Source organism: Aethalodelphis obliquidens, unplaced genomic scaffold (genome assembly GCF_003676395.1).
Source record: "Aethalodelphis obliquidens isolate GAN/ISIS:26980383/991018 unplaced genomic scaffold, ASM367639v1 scaffold74, whole genome shotgun sequence".
Lineage (NCBI taxonomy): Eukaryota > Metazoa > Chordata > Mammalia > Artiodactyla > Delphinidae > Aethalodelphis > Aethalodelphis obliquidens.
Window position 1 is genome coordinate 3,216,031 of NW_020838018.1, and position 22,151 is coordinate 3,238,181.

General features: G+C 48.4%; 1 protein-coding gene across 4 annotated transcripts in view; it reads left to right on the forward strand.

Annotated features, from left to right (window-relative positions):
• SYK (spleen associated tyrosine kinase) overlaps positions 1-22,151 on the forward strand; it is a 96,145-nt gene that overhangs the window by 25,118 nt on the left and 48,876 nt on the right. For all 4 annotated transcript variants that reach the window (XM_027091944.1, XM_027091945.1, XM_027091941.1 and 1 more), the window contains exons 2-3: positions 16,102-16,530; positions 18,868-19,028. In XM_027091944.1, coding sequence (XP_026947745.1) covers positions 16,129-16,530; positions 18,868-19,028 — 563 coding nt within the window. In that variant the 5' untranslated portion in view covers positions 16,102-16,128. The remainder of the gene's footprint in view (positions 1-16,101; positions 16,531-18,867; positions 19,029-22,151) is intronic.

Sequence of the window (22,151 nt, forward strand, 5' to 3'; positions counted from 1 at the left end):
CAGAAATTCGGAGGACAGCACTATCTGAGAGGACTTAGGTTTTCGTCTGTAGCCATTACATGGATGGAGTCCTTGAGCCAAAGTTCCTGCAAGTTCCTGGTGATGCTGATGTTGCAAAAGTTCTGAACTTGCATTTGGATGTGCTGATAGAGGCGCCTTTTCACATCCACCTGAGGGTCTCTAAAGGCAGTAGCTAAGAGAAGGGCTGGCTTCCAACATTGGTCTCCCACTATTACCTGTGTGTTTTTTGGAAAGTAACTGACCTTTTTGAGCCCAATGTCCAAGTCTGTGAATTGGGGGTGACAGTAGCCGCTACCCTTAGGGATGTTATGCAGGTCAGCCAATGCCCTACGAGGGAGCTGCTTCTGCTTGTCATCCTTGTCATCTTCGTCATCGTCCTTCTCACAGTCATCCTGGTTGGCATAAACCTCTTTGTGGCTTGGGTTTATCACCTGTAAAATGATAATGCTTTTTGCATTGAGCTGTCATTTTTGCTGGCTTCAGGGGCAGGTTGGCTACTGTTACTTTTCTGAACACATCCTTGGGAGTCTCCTGGCCTCGCCCCTGTAAACCACCCACCGAGCTCCTTCCAGCTTCAGGTGTCTGGAGAGGGTGTCTCTCCATCTTGCCTTTCACGGATGTTTCCTCACCTTTTCAGAGAGAAGCCTGACTAGGCTCTTCCCAGCTCTTTTTCCAAGCGTGGGGGATGACGCAGCCTGGAGTGAGAAATTCAAAATCATTCTTCCTGCAGAGGGTGTGGATGTTTAGGAGATGCTTGGAAAGCACCTCCTGACTCAGCTTGAAGGACCTCACCAGAGGTCCTCTGTGGAGTTGTGTCTCCTGCTGGTACCATGAGCGGCTGTCTGCCAGGAGTCCTGGGAGCAGAGTCGGGGAGGGCTGGCACATGTACTCTGACCCTACACTTTGGCCTTCCTGCCATAATGACCTGCTTACCTCTCCAGTCTCCAGCCATGAATCAGTATCCTGAGTTCTCTGAGAAGGCCTTTCCTAGGATTCCTCTCCTATTCGATCCACCGTTCAGGTGGAATTTGAACTTACAATGTCCTAGGGCTTTTAAAAATATAAAATAACCAAGATGATTTTGGTATACCCCACCTAGCACTTCAGGACAATGTTTGCTTAGCAAGAACTCTTGGGAGAGTGCATTTCCTGGCTGGCTCAGCGTAACAGGATCAGCCATTGGTGCGATCTGTTCTGTTGGGTTCCATGTCCCTGGGGTGTTCTTTTGTACCCGCAAGTGAAGGAGGCTGGTTGCGTGGGGAACTGCACTTCTGCTTTCTGGTTGGTTTGCCGATTTGGGAGGAGAAGGCCCACTTCCCTAATTGCAGACACAGTGTGGACAGGAAGTATTCCAGCTGGTAAGGCTTGTCTTCTGCTTTCTCTCCATTTCTGCTGTTCTCCCTTTAAATACATCTCTCCATCTTGGGCTCTTTTCCATCCCATACTCCATGCTGTCCTGGGCTTCTGATTGCAGACCTACGCTTGAATCCAGAAAAGGAAGGTGGGTCAGATGTGTCGGAATCAAATAAATCCAGAAGGGTGACCTCAGAGTTCTACCCTCTGTGGCTGCCCACAGGAAGGATACCACACTCGTGCTTCAGTGAGTTCATGTCTGTGCTCATGTGTTGTGTGTACTCTTCCCTGTACAGCCAGCCTTCTCCCACTGACCGCATGCCCAGAAGAGCCGGGGCTCAGGTCTTTGCCATCCTACTCCTTGCCTGCAGTTATTGTGTGGTCAGATCATCTCTCTCTCCCTCATAGAACCTTTTGCCACTTGTTTAAGCATTGGGTATATATATGTCACAGGTTTATGAAATCTAAGAATACGATCATAAGCTTCTATAATATTTTGCCATCATGAGTCACTCACATTATTCTTTCACTGCCTAGAAAAAAAGTGATGGCTATTTTTAATGTAAAAATTATCTGCAGAAAGTAAAACTTTCTGTAGATGATGTAATCCTTTCATTTAAAGGATTTAAAGGCGTGTTTCATTTAAATCAGGTGGTATGGTTTTTCTAGCAGCTGCAGGGTCCCTGTAAATATTGTGTGAATGAGGTGGGGGGACAGGAAAGTAAAATAGTGCCTGGAAGCTAAAAACTTTCTCCAGGTACCACCACAGGGGACAGGAGAGGCCAAGTCACTGTGAGATGACCACGGCCTTGCCAGGAGCTCTGTTCTCTGAGTGGGAAAGGGTCTTGGAAAGTCATCTGAATCAGGACCAGGGGAAACTCAGTAATTTTGCTGCCTGTTCAGATTCCCTGTGTGGTTTGCCCATAGGAAGAGAATGCCAGTGAGGGCTCTCAGCCACTTTCAATGTGAGTTCTCTTGTCTGTGACTTTGTGTGTTGTTTTTACCTTTCCCCAAAGCAGAGTGGGTGACAAGGTGGCTTTCAGGACACAGTGGCTGAGTGAAGTTCTCAGAGGGGTGGGGGGATGTCCTGGGACCCACTCCGGGGCAACCTGGGCCTCAGCCCACTGACAGCAACCACACTTCTCCTCTTCTGCTCAGGAGAGCATGAGAGGGCATCACCCAGTGACAACTTGGATAGGATCCCGTGCTCATTGATTCTTCACTAAGTCTAGCCCATTTTTTTTTTTAACATCTTTATTGGAGTATAATTGCTTTACAATGGTGTGTTAGTTTCTGCTTTATAACAAAGTAACTCAGTTATACATATACATATATTCCCATATCTCTTCCCTCTTGCATCTCCCTCCCTCCCACTCTCCCTATCCCACCCCTCTAGGTGGTCACAAAGCACCGAGCTGATCTCCCCGTGCTATGTGGCTACTTCCCACTAGCTATCTATTTTACGTTTGGTAGTGTATATATGTCCATGCCACTCTCTCTCTTTGTCCCAGCTTACCCTTCCCCCTCCCTGTGTCCTCAAGTCCATTCTCTAGTAGGTCTGTGTCTTTATTCCCATCTTACCCCTAGGTTCTTCATGACATTTTTTTTTCTCTCTTAGATTCCATATATATGTGTTAGCATACGGTATTTGCCTTTCTCTTTCTGACTTACTTCACTCTGTATGACGGACTGACTCTAGGTCCATCCACCTCACTACAAATAACTCAATTTCGTTTCTTTTTATGGCTGAGTAATATTCCATTGTATATATGTGCCACATCTTCTTTATCCATTCATCTGATGATGGACACTTAGGTTGCTTCCATGTCCGGGCTATTGTAAATAGAGCTGCAATGAACATTGTGGTACATGACTTTTTTTGAATTATGGTTTTTCTCAGGGTATATGCCCAGTAGCGGGATTACTGGGTCATATGGTAGTTCTATTTGTAGTTTTTTAAGGAACCTCCATACTGTTCTCCACAGTGGCTGTACCAATTCACATTCCCACCAGCAGTGCAAGAGGGTTCCCTTTTCTCCACACCCTCTCCAGAATTTATTGTTTCTAGATTCTTTGATGATGGCCATTCTGACTGGTGTGAGGTGATATCTCATTGTAGTTGTGATTTGCATTTCTCTAATGATTAATGACGTTGAGCATTCTTTCATGTGTTTGTTGGCAGTCTGTATATCTTCTTTGGAGAAATGTCTATTTAGGTCTTCTGCCCATTTTTGGATAGCTCATTTTTAATCACCGCATCCTTGTGCATAAATCCGGCCTCATGATGAGCATGCCTGTGACTTGGTGCCCTGGTAGAGTAGTGCAGGGGTAACTTTCCCTCCCTGATGGAGTTGGAGCCGAGTTTTCCTGCCCCGGGCTCAGCAGGCACACTATAGGGGACTTTAATTTTCTTCCCTGGTTCGCTTCGCTGCCGTGGCAGCTGGCAGCCCAGTTTCGGCCCATCTCCTGATTCCCTTCCTCCCTATATCCTGGAGGGAGACATACTCAGCTCCCTTTTCTCTCTGCCAGTCCCACTTGGGGAGTGATACGTTGGATTACGGCAGAGGTTCTCAAACAGGAGAGTGCTTGAAAATCACCAGGAAGTCGTTTAAAATCCAGACTTGCCTTCTGTACCTGCGGGCCTGAGCTGGGTCGGGACCCGCATTTCCAGGGCTGAGCCTGAAGTGCACGGCATGGGCATGGTGAGTTCCTGCCTAGAAGCTGCGTCTGCAGTGGTCCTGGCCAGTCACACTGGGCAGTGAGAAGAGGTATAGACAGTAGAGACCCTGGATCTTCACAATCCTGGGCATGGAAGCAGGGCCCCTGGAACAGATCCCGCCACCCATGAGCCTCTTATGCCTACTCACTGTCTGGAGGCAGGAGGTCCCCTTTCTATTCCACAGGGCACCCAACAAAATGATTTGCACTTAGTAGATGCCCAACAAACATCCTGAATGAATAAATGATTCATATTTTAAAGTTAAATTCACTGTGGTGGGCTGGTGGCTTATCTGTAACCAAATATGTTGAGAGTGAATGTTTATGTTAAGAGTTAACGTTTATGTAGGCGTAGTATCAGTGAGTTGTGCTTATTAGGTCGAGGGAGCAATATTAGGTGGACATAGTAAAGAGGTTCTTGAACATCTCTTGTGGAGTCTGAAAATCCAGATGTTGTTGGTTGAGATACATCAGTCTTTCCTTGATGCGTTTTCAGCACCTTCAGGGTTTTTGAAGGCAAAGCAAAAAAACTCAGTTTCGAAGGTTTGGGTAATGTTTTCAAGTATTGGAACAGCCCCTGTTTTCTAAATATTAGTGAAACATCATGTTCTTGCCAGCCTTAGACTTACTTTCTGTTTCTGAAATGTATGTGTCTGTACCTAAGAAACTGTGCCGTACCACAAATGCAAAACAGGGGCCACTCCGCGGAAGTCGCGAAGTATGTTTCTGTCTCGGAAGACCAGGTCTACAGCAGTATGACCGGCCCAGCAGGCCTCAGGGGGGCTGGGGACAGCCCTGCACGAGGCCAGCTGGTGTCACTCAGGAGGCCGGGTGGACATGGGGCCAACTCAGGCTGGGTCAGGCAGTGCCCAGGGCCCTTTGCAGACTGATGGAGGGCAGTTGTCTGCAGGTGCTGTTTGGGGTGGATCTGCATCATCTGCATCTCCCTTTGCCTGGTCATTTCTTGTAACTAATCAGCCAGTCCCTGACTGACCCAGGAAGAACCCTTCTCCCTCTGGGCCGGGCTCTTTCCTCTTTCTTATGAAAATCAGTCAAACCCACAGATGAAGTTTTTCCTTTTACCAAAGTCCTGGTACTTAATTTTCTCAGCTTCGACCTGCAAAGGAAATTCCCAGGCAAATTTTATCAGGGCTGCTTTGCATTGAGGTGGCTGTGTGGCTTTGAGCATGGTAAGCCAAGCTATCTTTTTGCATCTTCCTGATTTTGTTCCCCTATATGGTAGGGCAATGGCAGAAATTGTCCCCAGATGTTGTCTCCCCAGGGTACCATTTACTTCTTGCCACTGTCACCTCAGTCCACATTATGTGGGGAAACTGTGGCCCAGTGATAAGAAATCAGCCACCTTTAATGTGCTAAGTGCTGTTGAAATGTTCTCCACAGGAAGTAGAAAGGGCTGAACCCTGTAGTCGAGAGGACAGCACCTGCAGGAGCCATGGTTTGATGGGTCTTAAGAAAAGCAGAAGCCTTGAAGCGCAGGTCTGGGCCAGTGATAACCGGGGCAGATAGGTTTTAAAAAAGAACTTGAAAAAGAATAGACACATGTATAAGTATAACTGAATCACTTTGCCACACACCTGAAACTAACTCAACATTGTTAATCAACTATACTCCAATATAAAATAAAAATTTATTTAAAAATTTGGAGGAAGAAAAGAATAAAATGTATATAAGTAAGCAAATGATCGTTTTGTAGCTGATATTTTAGCATTCAAGTGTTGGGATTTTTATGGAATCTATGATTAAGGTATACATTATTATTCAATAAAAATATTCTACACTCTTAAAAAATTTAAAAAATAAAAATTAAAAAACATTAAGAAAAATTTAAAAAAAAAAAAAAGTACGGAGAGCTAGGCTACCTCTTCTGGTTCCACGCCAAGTTTCAAAGCACTGAAATGGAGGCTTCCCTGGTGGCGCAGTGGTTGAGAGTCCGCCTGCCGATGCAAGGGACACGGGTTCGTGCCCCGGTATGGGAAGATCCCACGTGCCGTGGAGTGGCTGGGCCTGTGAGCCATGGCCGCTGAGCCTGCATGTCCGGGGCCTGTGCTCCGCAACGGGAGAGGCCACAACAGTGAGAGACCCGCGTACCGCAAAAAAAAAAAAAAAAAAAAAAAAAAAACAAAAAGCACTGAACTGAACACAGATTTAGATAATAAGAATAATACATTTAAGAGCATGGTCTTATATTAAGGCATCATCGTGTATCTACCCACGAGGTGGGAGCTTTTCGGGGCAGGTGGGGGAGAGTGGAGGAAAGCCACTTACAGTCGATCCTCATTATTCACGGATTCCATATTTATGAATCCACCGTCTCGCTAAAATAGATTTGTAACACCCACATCAATACCCACCACACTTGTGTGGTTATTTGTGGACACGCACAGGGCAGTGAAAAACTTGAGTTGCCCAAGACATACGTTGCCCGCTGAGGTTGAATGAGGAGACACTCTGCCCTCTTGTCTCAGCTCATACACAAACAAGGGTCCTTTCTGTGGTCTGTTTAGTGCCAAGTGTGTTGTATATTTCTGTGCTTTTCTTATTTAGAAGAGCCCCAAGCATAGTGCTGAAGTGCTGTCTGGTGTTCCTAAGGGCAAGAAGGTTGTGATATGCCTTACAGAGAAACCACATGTTAGATAAGCTTCCTTCAGGTGTGGGTTATGGTGCTGTTGGCCGTGAATGCAATGTTAATAAGTCAACAATATATATGAAATAAGTTTCTTTAAACAGGAATACACATGAAACAAGGTTATATATTGATCTATTGACAAAAATATCGTGGACCAGAGGCTCGCAAGAACCTAACCCAGTCTTTCTCCAGGAGCAGTGTTTCAGCATTTGAAAATTCATTGTTCACTGTGCCTTTGTAGAGCCTAACTACAGCCGCCAAAAATGAGAGCTGACTGTGCTTTGTTTTATGCATTAGATGAAAAGAGAATAGAGGCAAGGGTAGCAATATTGACATAGTGGAGAGAGGAGGAAGAAGGGAAGGAAAGGATGCTGTGTAGGTGTGTGAGTTACAGTTGTCAGAGATAGTAAATTAATCTGAACTCTGGGATCTGCCTCTGATCCTGGTTCCCAAGCCTTGCAGGGCTTGGAGTCAGTGCCTCTGACAGCCTTCAGCGGGTAGAAGTAGGGAATGAAGGAAGGCAGACTGAGATGGCAGCTCCTAGGGACACTCGCCGGGCACAGGTACTTCATTTCCCTCCCTCCTGACCTTAGGGGTTTATCTCCTCCTCTTCTTCCCTCCCCAGTACCAGAAAGTTTTATTCGAACTCTGCCAGAACCCAGCCCCTCTAATTACTTCCCTCACTCACTCCCCAGATTTGGGGGCCTTGTTTGTCAACAAATCATTCAAATACTTATGAAGCCCCTTTCTCTCATGTGACCCTATTCCACATGCTGCATTAGTTATCCATTGCTACATAACAGATTACCCTAAACTTAGTGGCTTGAAGCAGCAATAATCATTTAGCATCCCTCACAGTGTCTGTGGGTCAGGAATTTGAGATGGGTTGGCCTGGATCAGGGTCTCCTATGAGGCTGCAGTCACATGTGCTGCATAGTCTGAAGGCTCATTGGGCCTAGAGGACCCTCTTCTGAGGTGACTCCCTCCTATGGGTGGCAAGTCCATGCTGGCTGTTATCTGCAGGCCTCAGTTCCCCAAAGAGCTGCTTGAGCATCCTCACGACTTGGCATCTGGCCTCTCCGAGGGTGAGAGACCCAGAGACCAGGCGTAAATTGTAAAGGCCTTTACAGACTAGGCTCAGGCATCCCACACTCTCACTGTGCAGGCAGCCCTCAGTCAGTGTGGGAGGGACCACACGAAGGCCTGGAACCAAGAGGTGAGGCTTGATGGCGTCATCTAGGAGGCTGCCTGCCATGTATACATTCTATAATAATTCTCTACCGAGCTTTGCAGGGTGGAGGCCCATTCTTAGGGTAGCCTCTGTTCTAGGCAGTAGGGAACAATACAGTAAACATACTGATCCTTACGGAGTATCTATTCTAATGGCTTTCAGGATGCAGACAAGGAAAAAATAGGTTATAAAGCTGAGGTGGGTGAGCATGCAGAGCCCAGCCCCGCTTCATCACGTTGACTTCACTCTGGTTGTCCTGTGCTGGGGACGAAATTTCCTTCCACCTGAGTTGTGGGTTCCAGACAGCTTTTTCAGCTACTAGCCTAGATGTGAGCAGCTGTACCTAATCTTCCACTCAGGCTGCCCCCAGAAATGTGACTTTTTAAAAAAAAATTAGCTCAAATCTTATCTGAAACATTTTGTTTATGATGACAAGCCTGGGCTATTCCTCTTAATCTATGAAACTGCTGTCTGATAAGCTAGAACTTAGTGATATTTTCAAAGCTAAATGCATTTTAAAGGGCAAAGGTCATGCAGGCAGCCTTGGTTCTGGGACTGGGGAAATGCACTGTGAGAGTCTAGTTGGCAGGGGAGATTGTAACATGTCAGGAAGTGCAAAAGGATACAGTACTGCTTAGATCAAACGAGGAAGACATGAGAGTGCTAGTTGGATTCAAGGGGCTCATCGTAGGTCACAGGAATTCGTTTCTGCAGGCTCTGGGAGGGCTGCTGGTGGGGCTCCTGGGGGGGTGTGGGGCGGTGGGCAGCCAGAATCAAAGCCCAGGGATGATATAGGCTCTATTCTAGATGTAACTCCTCAGAGTGCATTGAATGGAGGATGAAGCCTTACCTGACTAGGCAGGATTTTAAAGTAAGAAAACATTGTCTGTGGTTCCATTCAAGCCTCCATCTTGCCTTTGTGAAGGTGTCTACTGGGGTTGTGCGCACACACACACACACACACACACACACACACACACTCTCTCCTTTCAAGTGTGGGCTGCCCATACCTCCCCTTCACCATTCCACCATGAACCACTCCTTCTCTCTTTTATTCGGAACTCCCACTTGTGAGGTACCAGTTGTCATGGGCACCCCTCCACACTCTCCATCATGACTGCGGTGAGTTACGGCGACTTTGGTGCCACCATCATCGCTCTCACAGGTGCAGACCTGTGATGCTAATGTGCCCGGGTCACACAAGCTGGGATGGGACACCAGCCTGTCCGGCTCCCAGACTCTGCTCTGCACCCCTAGCTCTCCTCCAGGGTCAGCGCACATTTACTTCCACGGGGCTCTGATCCTTTCCACCTCTCCCTGTCCTGTGCTCAGAGTGATCATTCGATAGAGGGATATTCATTTATCTAATTTATTGGTGCAGGTGCTCGAGCAGTGGAAGGAACACATCAGATTTGTGGACAGGCCAAACCACTAACACAGTGGCTTCCAGTCAAGGGACATTTGGGGACACTGCCCCCAGGGAACATTTGGCAATGTCTGGAAATGGTTGCCATGATTGGGGAATGGGAGGAAACTGCTGGAATTAGTGGCCGGAGGCCAGGATTGCTGCTACCCCAGCCTATAGTGGACAAGACAGCCCCCAGAGCAGAGAATGATCCAACCCAGATGTCAAGAGTGCCGAGGTTGAGAAGCCCGGTGCTGATTTAATGAAAGGTGACAGATGGAAATGGGTGAGACCAACAAAATGAGTGTGAGAGGGGGCAAATGCAGCGGTCTTAGTGTGTAAATCAAGGGTGGGGGACGTGCTTTGACCACATGTGAAAAGGGCAGCTTTTCATTTGCTAGAAACCCAGTGTGGATACTGGGAGCTGAGGCCACCCATGGCTGCATTTGTGGGCTACCGACAGCAGCCCAAGAGGGGCCTGTGCACTTGTGTGTTTAGATCTCGGCGGTGGTGGCATTGAAGCCAACTATACCTTTAAGAGGGTCTTGGGCAAATTGGAATTGTGTGGGTCTCGAAGGAGGTTGGACGCATGTTCTCCGAGGTTCTCTGACTCTGCAACCATGCTCTCCACCTGGGCGAAGCAGCAGCTGCACAGTGAGAGTTTATATTAGTAAAGCAATGGCATTATTCACTGTAGAAACTCTAAAAAGGAGAGATCAGCAGGTTTCCATTTAATAGGTATTTTGTGAGCCCCTGGGAAGCCCCTAAGTGTTGGGGATGCAGGTCGATACTTCCAGACCTTGGACCTTACCTTGTACGAGGGCAGGCTTGTGGTGAATGTGATGCAGGAAATAAACCTTTTCAGGAGATAAAGATGAACCGGGTCATGAAGCCACCTTAGACTCGGCCATCAGCATGCGCCCCTCTGAGGAGGTGACATGAGTTGAGACCACAGGCCTGAGAAGGAGGAAACCAGCCATGGGGGAAAGTACAGCATCTGGGACAGGAAGGAGGGTAGTGTGGCTGGACGTGGTAAGCACGGGTGAGATGGGAAAGTGGGCAAGGTGAGGAGGGGGCTCGGGCCTAACCAAGTAGGGCTTGAAGGCCGGAGGAAGAGGGTTTGGGATGTGTCTGGGAGAGGGAGATGGCTTGCTAGCATCACTCTGCCTGCTGTGTGGGGAATGGTCCATGAGGAGGGCTGGGTGGAAGGGAGAACTAACGGGTAAGACTTCCATCCACGTGAGTGAGAGGTGATGGACCTTCTACCCAGGGAATGTCAGGGGAAAAAGAGAGAAGACATGGCTTTGGGATATGTTTTAGAGGAAAACTGATAAGAGATCCCTGGAGACCAGCTGGTCCAACCTCCTTTGAGATTCCCCAGCCCGTGATGGAGCCCATTGGTCTCTGAATGGAGCTCACTGCTTCTCAAAGGGACATGTTCCAGGGTGACCTGGACACATCCGAAAGAAAACATGTTCTTTTCTAAGCTAGTGGATTAGACATGCATGATGAGTGAAAAGGAGGGATCTGAAAGTCTCTAGGGTCTCGTCCTGAGCAACTGGTTAGAGTTGGTGTCATTTCCTCAATTAGAAGGGGCTCAGGGAGGACCAAGCGTGAGCAATTGAAAGTCCCGTTTTAGGCACCTGAAGGTTGAGTTGCCCTTTAGATGTTCAGGTGGAAATGTCAGGTAAACAGCGTTTAGGTCAGGAACTCAGCCTGGAGAGATGGATGTGGGATCCACGGGCACGTCGTTGGCAGTGGGGCCGTGTGCTGGGAGAAGATGCAGCTGAAGACCCAACACTGGGTTGCAGATTAAGTGAAGGAAGGAGCCGTGGACTGGGGAGGGGTTGGCCAAGAAGAGGGACTGACCCACTGAAGTGGGAGTGCTGGGTGGCATCCAGCACTGCTGGGAGGTCAAGCAAGATAGGGCCAGAGGAGTGACCTTGAGTTTGGCCATTTAGGGGTTGGTGGCATTGGCAAGAGCAGATTAATGGAGTGTGGAGTAAAGGCCAGGCAGAGGACAGTAGGCAGAAGAGGATGGGGCAGTGCAGAGGCTTTGACAGAAAATATAAAAGAGGCCAGTAAAACCAGCCAGGGTTCTTCCTCCATACCCACTGTCCTCTCAGACTTTATGTCTCTTTTCTCACTCTCTAGGTGTATGTTATTACATACTTGGGTACATATAACCTTTTAAAAACAAAACTAGATTGCTCTGGACACATTATTTTGAAAGCTGCTTTCACTTAATCATACTGTTATCAAGTCCAAGATCGGCGTACGACAGGCCAATACATTGAGAGATGAGGTATTGGGGCGAGGAATAGCAACTTTATTCAGACCGAGAAGATGATGGACTACTGTCCCAAAGAACCATTTTACTGGGGTTTGGATGCTAGTTTCTTTTCTAGAGCAAAGAGGGGGAGGTAAGGAGGTAAAGTAAAAAAGGTTGACACTAAGTTGTTGCAAATATTTCCTGGTTCTGGCCAGACCCTGCAGGCAATGTGTTAATTTCTTCTTTTCCTGCGGCCATTCACAGGTGGGCCTTGTCAGGATATTTCCTGTGAGCTAAACAAAGGTATTTTAGCTTAACACTCAGGCATGGGAGGCAGGGTTTCCAGAGATGGGCCATTATGTGTTCTCTAAGCTATGGGCAACATCTCTTTAGTGATTAACTTGTAGCAAAAGCAATAGAATACAAAGGTTAAAGTAAGAGAAACACATCCAATATGGAGTCAGATTTGTTCTTCCCTATTACAATACCTATTAATCAACAAATATTTTTGACCACCTGCTGTGTGCCGAGACAGGGCAGTGAACAAAGGCATCCTCTTCTCACCTCTCAGAGCTGGCGCTCTGGTGCGGGGACCGAGACAAGAATCCAATTCAACAGCAAGTTACAGTGTGTTAAAGGATTGTTACCCATGGAGGTGTGCTCTGGAGAAAAACTAAGCCAGGAAGGGGGATAGGCTGCCTAGGCATCACAAAACATTATTTCATGTTATAAAACATTTTTCTAGTGTGAAATCCACCTTGAACCTGTGTCATAAAAAGGCCCCAAAAGGGAAATGATACTGTAGTGTTATTTTTTTTTTTTAATTGAAGTATAGTCGATTTACAGTGTTGTATTAGTTTCAGGTATACAGCAAAGTGATTCAGTTATACATATATATTCTTTTTCATATTCTTTTCCATTATGGTTTATTACAGGACATCAAATATAGTCCCCTGTGCTACACAATAGACCCTTGTTGTTTATCCATTCTATATGTAATAGCTTACATCTGCTAGTCCCAAACTCCCAATCCAACCCTCCCCAATGCTGTAGTGTTTTGAGGCACTGACCCGGCAATAGCATGAAGCCTCACCTTACTCAAGAGCTACCTGTGCACCAGCCGAGGTGCTGGGGGTGTTTGGGGAGGAGTTGGGGGGCCTGGTCCACGGGGACCAACGGCCTCTTTTGTTTCTCAGTTTTGAGCTTTGGAATAAAGCTGATTTATCACAATAAAGTGATTTCACACATGGCGAGAAATAACTGGGAATGTTGAAATAGACAAAAAAAATAGGTAGCAAGTTCTAGGCACTGTTGAGGAGAGTATTATCCCTGTGTGTGTTAAACAGAGTTTGAGCTACAGACTTTCCCTGGGGTCCAAAGAAAAGGAAGATTTAAGCAGTGCCTGTGAGCAAGTGTGGACGGAGAGGGGCCCAAGTCAACGGGCTTGTGGAGGGGAGTACACAGCATAGCGGGGAAGCTGCTGTCTGTACTTATTTACCATAGTGAGTGAGAGCTACTGTCTGAGGAACAGGGCTGAGAGCAGCAGTGCGGTCACGCAGCTTCTGTGGACAGCGGCTGCAATGAAGGTGACCGTCTCCCATCACCGTGGCCTGTGTTGTGGAGAAGGCCCCGGGTGGGCAGTGGTGGGAGCCGGTCCTGAGAAGGCATTGCAGATGTTGTTCATCTCCCAAATTAAATAGCCCAAGAATGTGCCCTAAGCTGTCCTTGCAGTAAACCATCTCTACTGTCAAAACCACCGCCAACGGCAACGGCCCAGTGCATTTGCTCAGGCCCTCTCCCAGTGTCACCTCCAGCCCAGGAAATCACACCATTATAAAAGGGCTGCTTGGCCAGGCACTGCTGACACTGAGGGCAGCCAGGCCTTTCCCCTCCCAGGGAAGCCAGAGAGGTACCACCTGCTTAGGGGTGAGTCTGACATGCACCATCAGAGCCATTCAGGAGCATCCCGCATGGGCCTGGAAGATGGGCCTGGCAGGCTGCCTTTCCGCCTGTCTTCTATCTTGTCATGTTGGTTCGCTTCAATGTGGGATTCACAGCAGAGGGCCAGCACCGATGTAAATCTTAGTGGCAAACTGATGAATTTTAAAAATAATAGTTGTTAAGGTTTATGTAAATTAAAAAATATTTGTAAACACTTACAATATTGTTTTTGAAGACTTACTGTTGAGGCCAGTGGTGGGTGGCAGCTCTGTGAGAAGTCCCAAGCACTAGGGACAGCTGAGATCAAGGGTGCATCTGGGGCAGGTGTGCAAGATGGTGTGTCCCTCAAGCAGAGGGAGTGTGTAAGCAAGGAGATAGGAGGGGACAGCCGTGGCCTGTGGACCAAGCCTGCTAGGAATGAGGCTGATAGGCAGAGAGGGATGGGGCAAGCTGCAGGGAACTGTGGGCCTACGGGGCAGATGAAGCAGAATAGGAGGGGAGGGGATGGCAGGGCAGCAGGACATCAGTGCTTACAGCAGTGCAGCTGGGAGGGTGCATTAGAAAGGGCAGTGGTAAGAGATACAGAGGGAACGGAACACACACCACAGCCATTTGGGAAACCAGCCTGAGAGAAAGCAAGGACTCTTGAAGGACTCTGGGTTCCTGGCTGGGGGAGGGCCTGGGCTGAGGAAGGCAGGGGGTAGTACATGGAGATCTCAGCCTCAGATACGGTCAGGGGCCCAGCATCAGCATCACCCAGATTGTTGGCACTGCAGCTCGGTTGGCCCCTGCGCTTAACAGAGTTCAGGTGATGTGTAGGCACGTGGAGGTTGGAAAAGTGCTGGGCTGCAGGGGACAGGAGTTGGAAGTGCAGGTGGGCTCACTGTGCATGACAGATAGGTGAGGCCCTGGAAGACCCACTGCAGGAACAGAGCAGAACATGAGAAAGGAGTCCAGAGCCCTCACTCTTTGGGGGATGGGGGGGCAGGGGCTGAAACTGTAACACAAATGGCATAGAGGGATTAGCCTGAGAAGAAGAAAGAAGCAGAAGGGAACTACTGCTCCCCAAAGACACATCTACTCACCGTCTTTCCAGGGATGTCTTTTGGTTAGTAGCAGATGTCTTTGCTTTAAGAGCAAATATGGATGGTACTTATAAGAGAAAACAAAACCTTGCTGGAAGATGAATGTTTAGAAACATTGACAAAGAAAAATTAGTGATTGCTGGTCAAATATTAAGAGAAGCAAATGAGAAAATTATTTGTACAATCTAATTATAATAAAACCCATGTCTTTTGGGGGGCTCACTCAGGATTTGGCAGTATTGCCTGGAGAAAATTCTGTTACCTCTACCAGGCAGGCACTATGTTCTACTGTCTTTTGTAAGGTAAGTCCTGTTGAGAAGAGGCTGTTTCACATAATCATGTGTGTGTGTATCTGTGTCTCTGTATGTGTGTGGTGTGTGGGTCTGTGTGTGTTTCTTTGGGTGTCTGTGTGTATGTCTGTGTGTATAACATGAAGGGGTATGTGCTTTGCTCCCTAGATGCACAGATGCAGTCATCTAGATACTTTTCCATTGATGAAAATCCCCTTTTGGTTAAAATATACACTATTTTAGATACTTTTTGGACTGGCATTATAGATCCTTCTCATCTACAACCACAAATGATCAAACAGTCTTCCTGTCAAATTGCACTCACTGCCTTCACACTTCCCCTCTGAAGTGTGTTTCTGTTTAGTGCGAGAAGTATCTGTTTTTGGTGACAGGTGTCCTCATCAAATGTGGAACCTGCACTATTTCTTCGATACTGTTCCGGTGGATGGTACAAGACGGGTGCCAGGAAGTGGTCCGGAGGAGGGTGGGAAGGGGACAGTGTGTCTCTGAGGCCTGGGGCTCTGGGAGGATGGCACTTTCATGCCTCAGGGCAGCCACTTGCCCGTCCAACCTCCTGGCCAGAGGTTTGACATATATAAATGTGGCCAGTGCTCAGCTCTCTGGTGTCCAGCTATAGCGTGTGACACAGTAGACCCTCAATGTTCACGTAGAAGGAGTCCAGTGACATCTTCACTGCACATAACTCTGACCAGCGTGAGTGTTCTGGACAACTGCATCTCCAGAGAACAAGGGGCTCGTCTGGGTTCTGCCCCTGTGCCCCACTGACTGTCAGAGAGCTCCTAAGCCCTGTTTTGGAAGGGGACTTCTCTTTTTAGTTTGTCTCTTAGAATTCTCTGTCCCCCCACCCCCCGACCCACACATGCACACAAAAGATTAATTTGACTGCATTGGTCCAATGCTCTGTTTCTTGGTTCAATACTGAGAGGGTGTGTTTGGAAATGTAATGGTTATGTGGGCAGAAAGGACGAGGGCACAGTTAGTTCAGGCTCTAGATCCGAGTCTCAGAGGGAAGAGCTTCTGCCTGGCGGGAGGACTTGTCTCCTTATCTGGAGGGTCGGTGCTCTAACAGTGTCGTGCCGCTCAGGTCCTGACCACTGCCCCGTCTTTGTTTTGCCAGGTGGACACTTGAGGGGAAGGCGCAGGGATGGGCGACAGCGCTAACCACCTGCCCTTCTTCTTCGGCAACATCACCCGGGAGGAGGCGGAAGACTACCTGGCCCAGGGGGGCATGAGCGACGGGCTCTACCTGCTGCGCCAGAGCCGCAACTACCTGGGCGGCTTTGCCCTGTCGGTGGCGCACGACCGGAAGGCGCATCACTACACCATTGAGCGGGAGCTAAACGGGACCTACGCCATCTCAGGCGGCAGGGCCCACAGCAGCCCCGCCGAGCTTTGCCACTACCACTCCCAGGAGCTGGATGGCCTCATCTGCCTCCTCAAGAAGCCCTTCAACCGGCCGCCCGGGGTGCAGCCCAAAACCGGCCCCTTTGAGGACCTGAAGGAGAACCTCATCCGGGAGTATGTGAAACAGACATGGAACCTACAGGTGGGCGGCAGCCGGTCCCCCGGCGGTGGCGGTGCACGGTCTCGTGTGCTCGCCGGCCCTGGGATTCCACACAGGCACCCAGTTGCATGAGAGCCATGCAGTGGTGCCTCAGATAAGCAACCTATCCCTTAGTCATCAGCGTGGGCCCCCAAATGCCTCACTCCAAGAAGACAGCCTTTCCTCTTTTGCGGTCACACTTGAGAGGGTGGGCCCTTACAGTGCCAGCCATGTGGTTTCTCCACCGCAGGAAACCACTGTTACCCAATTCGTGCTGGGCCCTTTCAGAGAGGCATCACAGGCATATACTGGTTTTTATTTACCCAAGAGGGTCATACTGGACACACTGATTGGCACTTGATTTCACACCTTCATAATATCTCTTGCAGAACTTTCCATGTCCATAGACACACAGCTGCATCAGCCTGTTACTGGCTGCCTGATGGTCCCTCCTGTGCACCATAATTTATTTTACTAGTACCTATTGATGGACATCTTCATTGTTTATAAATAATCCTGCTAGTAACATTCTCCTAACGCTTTATGCAGCATCAGCAGGATAAGCCTGAACAGGTTGGATTTGCCACAGTGAAGGATTCGGACATATTGACAGGTTGTCATCCAGAAAGGTCCCAGAGGTTGTGACAACTTACATTCCTGCCACACTCTCAACAGCACTTGATATCAGGAGCCACCAGGCTGGCTGATGGTCTCCTGCTCAGACCCACGTGTTCAACCATTTCCTTGTGTTTCCTGGATGTATGTTTTCTATATATCCATGTGGATGTATGACACTACAGGCTTTCTGAGGATTCTATACACCGACTTCTTTACTCCTTTAATATGTTCTGCACTGAGTCTTGCAAACAGATACTATGTATTCAGTATTTTTCATCGGTATTCATTACATAAGTCTTAGACCATCTTTTTACTCTTTTTTAAAATCAGATAAATCAGATTTATTGAGGTGTAATTTACACACTGTGAAATTCATCCTTTTTAGGTATATGGTTCTATGATTTTTATTTTTATTTATTTTTTTTGCGGTACGCGGGCCTCTCACTGTTGTGGCCTCTCCCGTTGCGGAGCACAGGCTCCGGACGCGCAGGCTCAGCGGCCATGGCTCACAGGCCCAGCCGCTCCGCGGCATGTGGGATCTTCCCGGACCGGGACACGAACCCGTGTCCCCTGCATCGGCAGGCGGACTCTCAACCACTGCACCACCAGGGAAGCCCTGGTTCTATGATTTTTTGACAATCACATGGCATCATGTAGCCCCCCACCCCAGTCAAGGCATGCAACAGTTCCATCACCCATCAAGCATCCTCATGTTCACCCCCAACCCCAGCCCCTGGCAACTCCTCATCTGATTTATGTCCCTATAGTTTTGCCTTGTCCAGAATGCATATAAATGGACTCACACAGCATGTAGCCTTTTCAGACCAGCTTCTTACACTCCGCATAATGCATTCGTGAGTCAGCTGTGTGTCAGGGGTCCGTTCCTTATTATGGCCGAGTAGTATTCCACACCCTTTTGCTTTTGCCCTCTGCTCACTTTGAATCGGATGCCTCTCTGGTATGTAACTATTACTGCTTTTGTTTTTCATTCCATCTGTGAAGCATGACAAAATTTTCAAATTCACCTTCCCTTCTGCCTTCCCTCCCCCCTTCCATCTCCTCACGTGGGTTGGTTATGTTTTTATTTTCACTTCTGATTCTTTTTATAACTTGGAATAATCAGCTCAGGTTGTTTATTTACTACTGTGAAAGATATCTATTTCTCTCCCACTAAGAACAGTTGAAGAAGCGAATTCACCCAGCTGTCAGCCTTTTTCTCATTTTTGTTTTCCATGTTGTCAAGGTTTATCTCCTCTTTCTGTGATCACATCTCTTGCAGTTACAGGCAGCAACATGTGTAAGTGCTCAGAGTGAAGCCTTGTAGAGGCAGACAGGAAAAAGCACGTCTTACATCTTCCTGATTGTTATTATGTGATCAGCGTCTAACGCAGAACAGTCAGTTCTAGGAGGCGACTGATTGGAAGAGGGCAGGAAGACCATTCTCTAGACCTCATGGATTATACCAGATGGTTTCTGAAGCCCAATGTGGCTTTTAAAGTGCCCACTTCTGTATCCTAAAGTCTATTTTGTTAGTTATATACTTGAAGGCACTTAAACAATATATAAGATCTATTGGCTTTATTTATTGAATGAACATACAAACACATAAATAAATGTGATTACATTTTACCATGTCAGGACTTAGGATAGATTGGAAATGCTTTCTGCGTCTTTCTCGTCACTTTCGCTTGGTATGGCTTCACTCTCTTCTCCTCGTGACAGGGTCAAGCTCTCGAGCAGGCCATTATCAGCCAGAAACCTCAGCTGGAGAAGCTGATCGCCACCACAGCCCATGAAAAAATGCCCTGGTTCCACGGAAAAATCTCTCGGGATGAATCTGAGCAGATTGTCCTGATAGGATCAAAGACAAATGGAAAGTTTTTGTAAGTATTGTGTCTTTTCCCTTCACCCAGTAGCTCCAGGCCTGCTTGGACAGTTAGGGGTAGCTCAGCCTCCACATTCCTGGAGTCCTGGTGACTCTGGGGAAGGGATCATGTGCTATCATCAAAACACGTGTGTTGGTTGGCTGCACAGACATCTCAAATTGAAGCCATCTCATGGAATTCAGCATTTGTTTTGCCCAGTATGGCCCCAAAGTGAACATTTTTCTTGGGCACCAAGGGACATCATTGAAGAATATCTATTCAGCCACGTATTCTGCTTTTAATGATAAACATGGGATGCATAACACTATCCGTGGCTATCCATCCAAGCTAAAGATACTGCAGTGTGATTGCTCACATTTGCTCCAAGATCTCAGACTTTTCTTCTCTTTGGGGAGAAGTACCAGTAGGATGGATAGTAAAGAAAATTTGCTGGGAGTCGCTCATATGAAAGGTTAGTGCAGGAACTTGATCACAAGCAGGTGTGCAGACTCTGGCCTCATAATCTCAGAAATGAGGTGTGTGTCTCAAGGCCTGCTCACTCTTATCCTCAGTGCTCAGTGCACCTCAGTCCTGGAGGTGCTGGAGATGTAGGCTGCCTCGGGGCAGGGTCGGTGATCCAGAGAGGGCAAGGAGCTGTCTTGGACAGGTGTCGACCTCATTCCCCTGAGGTGCTGTGGCTGGTGGGTTGCCGGGGGGCTGCCAGCCAAGGCGTGCTCACCTGTGTTTGTCACTGCTCAGTGACCCCCGCCCCGGACATGCTGACTGGGTGCCCCAATCTGGCCTCGGACACTTACACAGCAGTGTAGCCCCGTGACCAAGGATGTGGAGTCACACCCAGCTGGCACTGTAAACTTTTCCTAGAATTGAAGTGTTTTCTCTGAGTATCCATCTATGTAAAGAATTTTCCTCAGACTTTCCTATAATCCCTATTATTTAAGAAATGATCTTAAACACAATACTCTTAAAAAAAAAAAAATCCTAAAAACAAGTCCAGAGCAGCCCAGGCTGGCACACTGCATGACTGGGATGATGGCTTAGTGGATGCAGTAATGGCCACTGGCAGAAATCATGGGACAGAGGGATATTTTTTGCCCTCAGTGTGGCACCTATCAGCTCATTTTCCCCTGAGGTTTGAACTTTTACCAACTTCTTAGGAATAATTTCCAACACACCTCTCATGGGACTGCATACATGGCATCTTGGTACGTTAAGTCAGCCCCAAGTTGGGTTATCCAAACAGCAAGACCTCTGCCTTCTCACCGGTTCAGAAGCCTGGGCTCAGACTCTCGCCGGGGAAGAGCTGCATTCAGGGAGACCGTCTGCTCCCCACTTAGACAAGGGGGTGTTGCAGGGAGCACCCACCCTGGGACAGCCCCACAGTTGTGGGATCCTTCCAACTGGGTCTTCTCCGGCCTTATCCAGGTTTCCCTAAAGAATGTGTCTCCTGCCTACTTTCCCATCATTTAAACTGACTCGTCCATCTGTGGACCAGCATTTACTGGTGTCCACAGTTGCGTGAGGCACTGGAAACCAGCTCCGTCCTGGGCATTGGAGACGGAGGCGTCTGCCTTGTGGGGCCCACATGTCACTGGCAGAAGGAGACACTGAATGATTGAACAAGAGTTGCACAGCGCATCGGAGCATTTAAGGAAGGGACTAGAGCATGCTGTGGTTGGGGGTTCTGTTTTATGCTGGATGGCAAGGAAGGGCCTGACTGTGAAGGAGACATTTGAGCAGAGACCTGAAAGCAGCTGGGAGCCATCCTGATGAGGGAACAGCATGTGTGGGTGCCCAGAGGCCAGGAGTGTGCTAGGAGGGCCAGGCCACCACGAGGCCACTGTGGCTGGTGCAGAGTGAGAGAGGGAGAAATGGAGGATGGGGGCCAGTTTACTGAGGGCTCTCGGGCATTGGGAGGACTTTGCTTTGGGCAAACCAGTCTGTCCAGCTTCGGGAAGGTGTTAGGGCAGATCCAACTGAAGTTCAATGGTACCCGTCTGGCTGCGTGTAAAAAAGAGCCAGTGCAGGGTTTCCCTGGTGGCGCAGTGGTTGGGAGTCCGCCTGCCAATGCAGGGGACACGGATTCGTGCACCGGTCCGGGTAGATCCCACATGCCGCAGAGCGGCTGGGCCTGTGAGCCATGGCCGCTGAGCCTGCGCATCCGGAGCCTGTGCTTTGCAACAGGAGAGGCCACGACAGTGAGAGGCCCGCGTACGGCAAAAAAAAAAAAAAAAAGAAAAGAGCCAGTGCAGAGGTGCAGAAGTGAGCATGCTCACCGGCCACACTGTACATATTTTCTCTCCTCTTGAACTATGGTATGAAATCCATTTGCAGTAGCAGAACCCCTGAGCCAGAAGGGACCTCACTGCTAATGGTCTAAATCCCTTGATTTTCAAACAAGGACTTAGGCACAGAGGAGCTTGCCCAAGGCTGTCAGGCAAGTAGGAGATGAGAGCTGGAATGTGGTGTCCCTGGCACGTCTGAGCTGAGAGGAAGCAGAAGCAAAAGCCACGTCCAAGGCGTCCACTGTCTCTGGCTCCACCGTTCTCCCCATGCAAGGCGTGGTACCAGGGCACATTACTCAGAATGCCCGCTCCCCACTCTCGTCTCCTGTACACACAGCTTGGCTGGGACTGTTCAGGAGTGGCTTTGTGAAGAGTGGCTGTCAGGGACTTTGTACTGTCCTTGGAGAATAAAGGCTCTTTACAGAGGAGATGGACAGTGTGGCCTATAGACCCTCCCTTGCAGTCATCTGTGGCATTTCTAGAGGTGGCTTTTCATCATCTGCTATGATGGGCTGAATGTTTGTGTCCCCACAGATTTGTATGTTGAAGCCCCAGCCCCCAGTGTAACAGATGTGGAGGTGGGGCCTTTGAGAGATGATTAGGTTTAGACGAAGCCATGAAGATGGGGCCCCATGATGGGATTATCTATGAAAAGGAGGAGGCTGGACTCTGCCTGCACCAGAGAGGCAAGGCCACGTATGTGAGCATACAGCCAGATGGCGGCTGTCTACATGCCAGGGAACAGGCTTTCACCAGCATCGTGATCCAAGACTTCCAGCCTCCAGAACTGAGAGAAACGTCTGTTTTTAAAGCCCCTCAGCCTGTGGTATTCTGACTA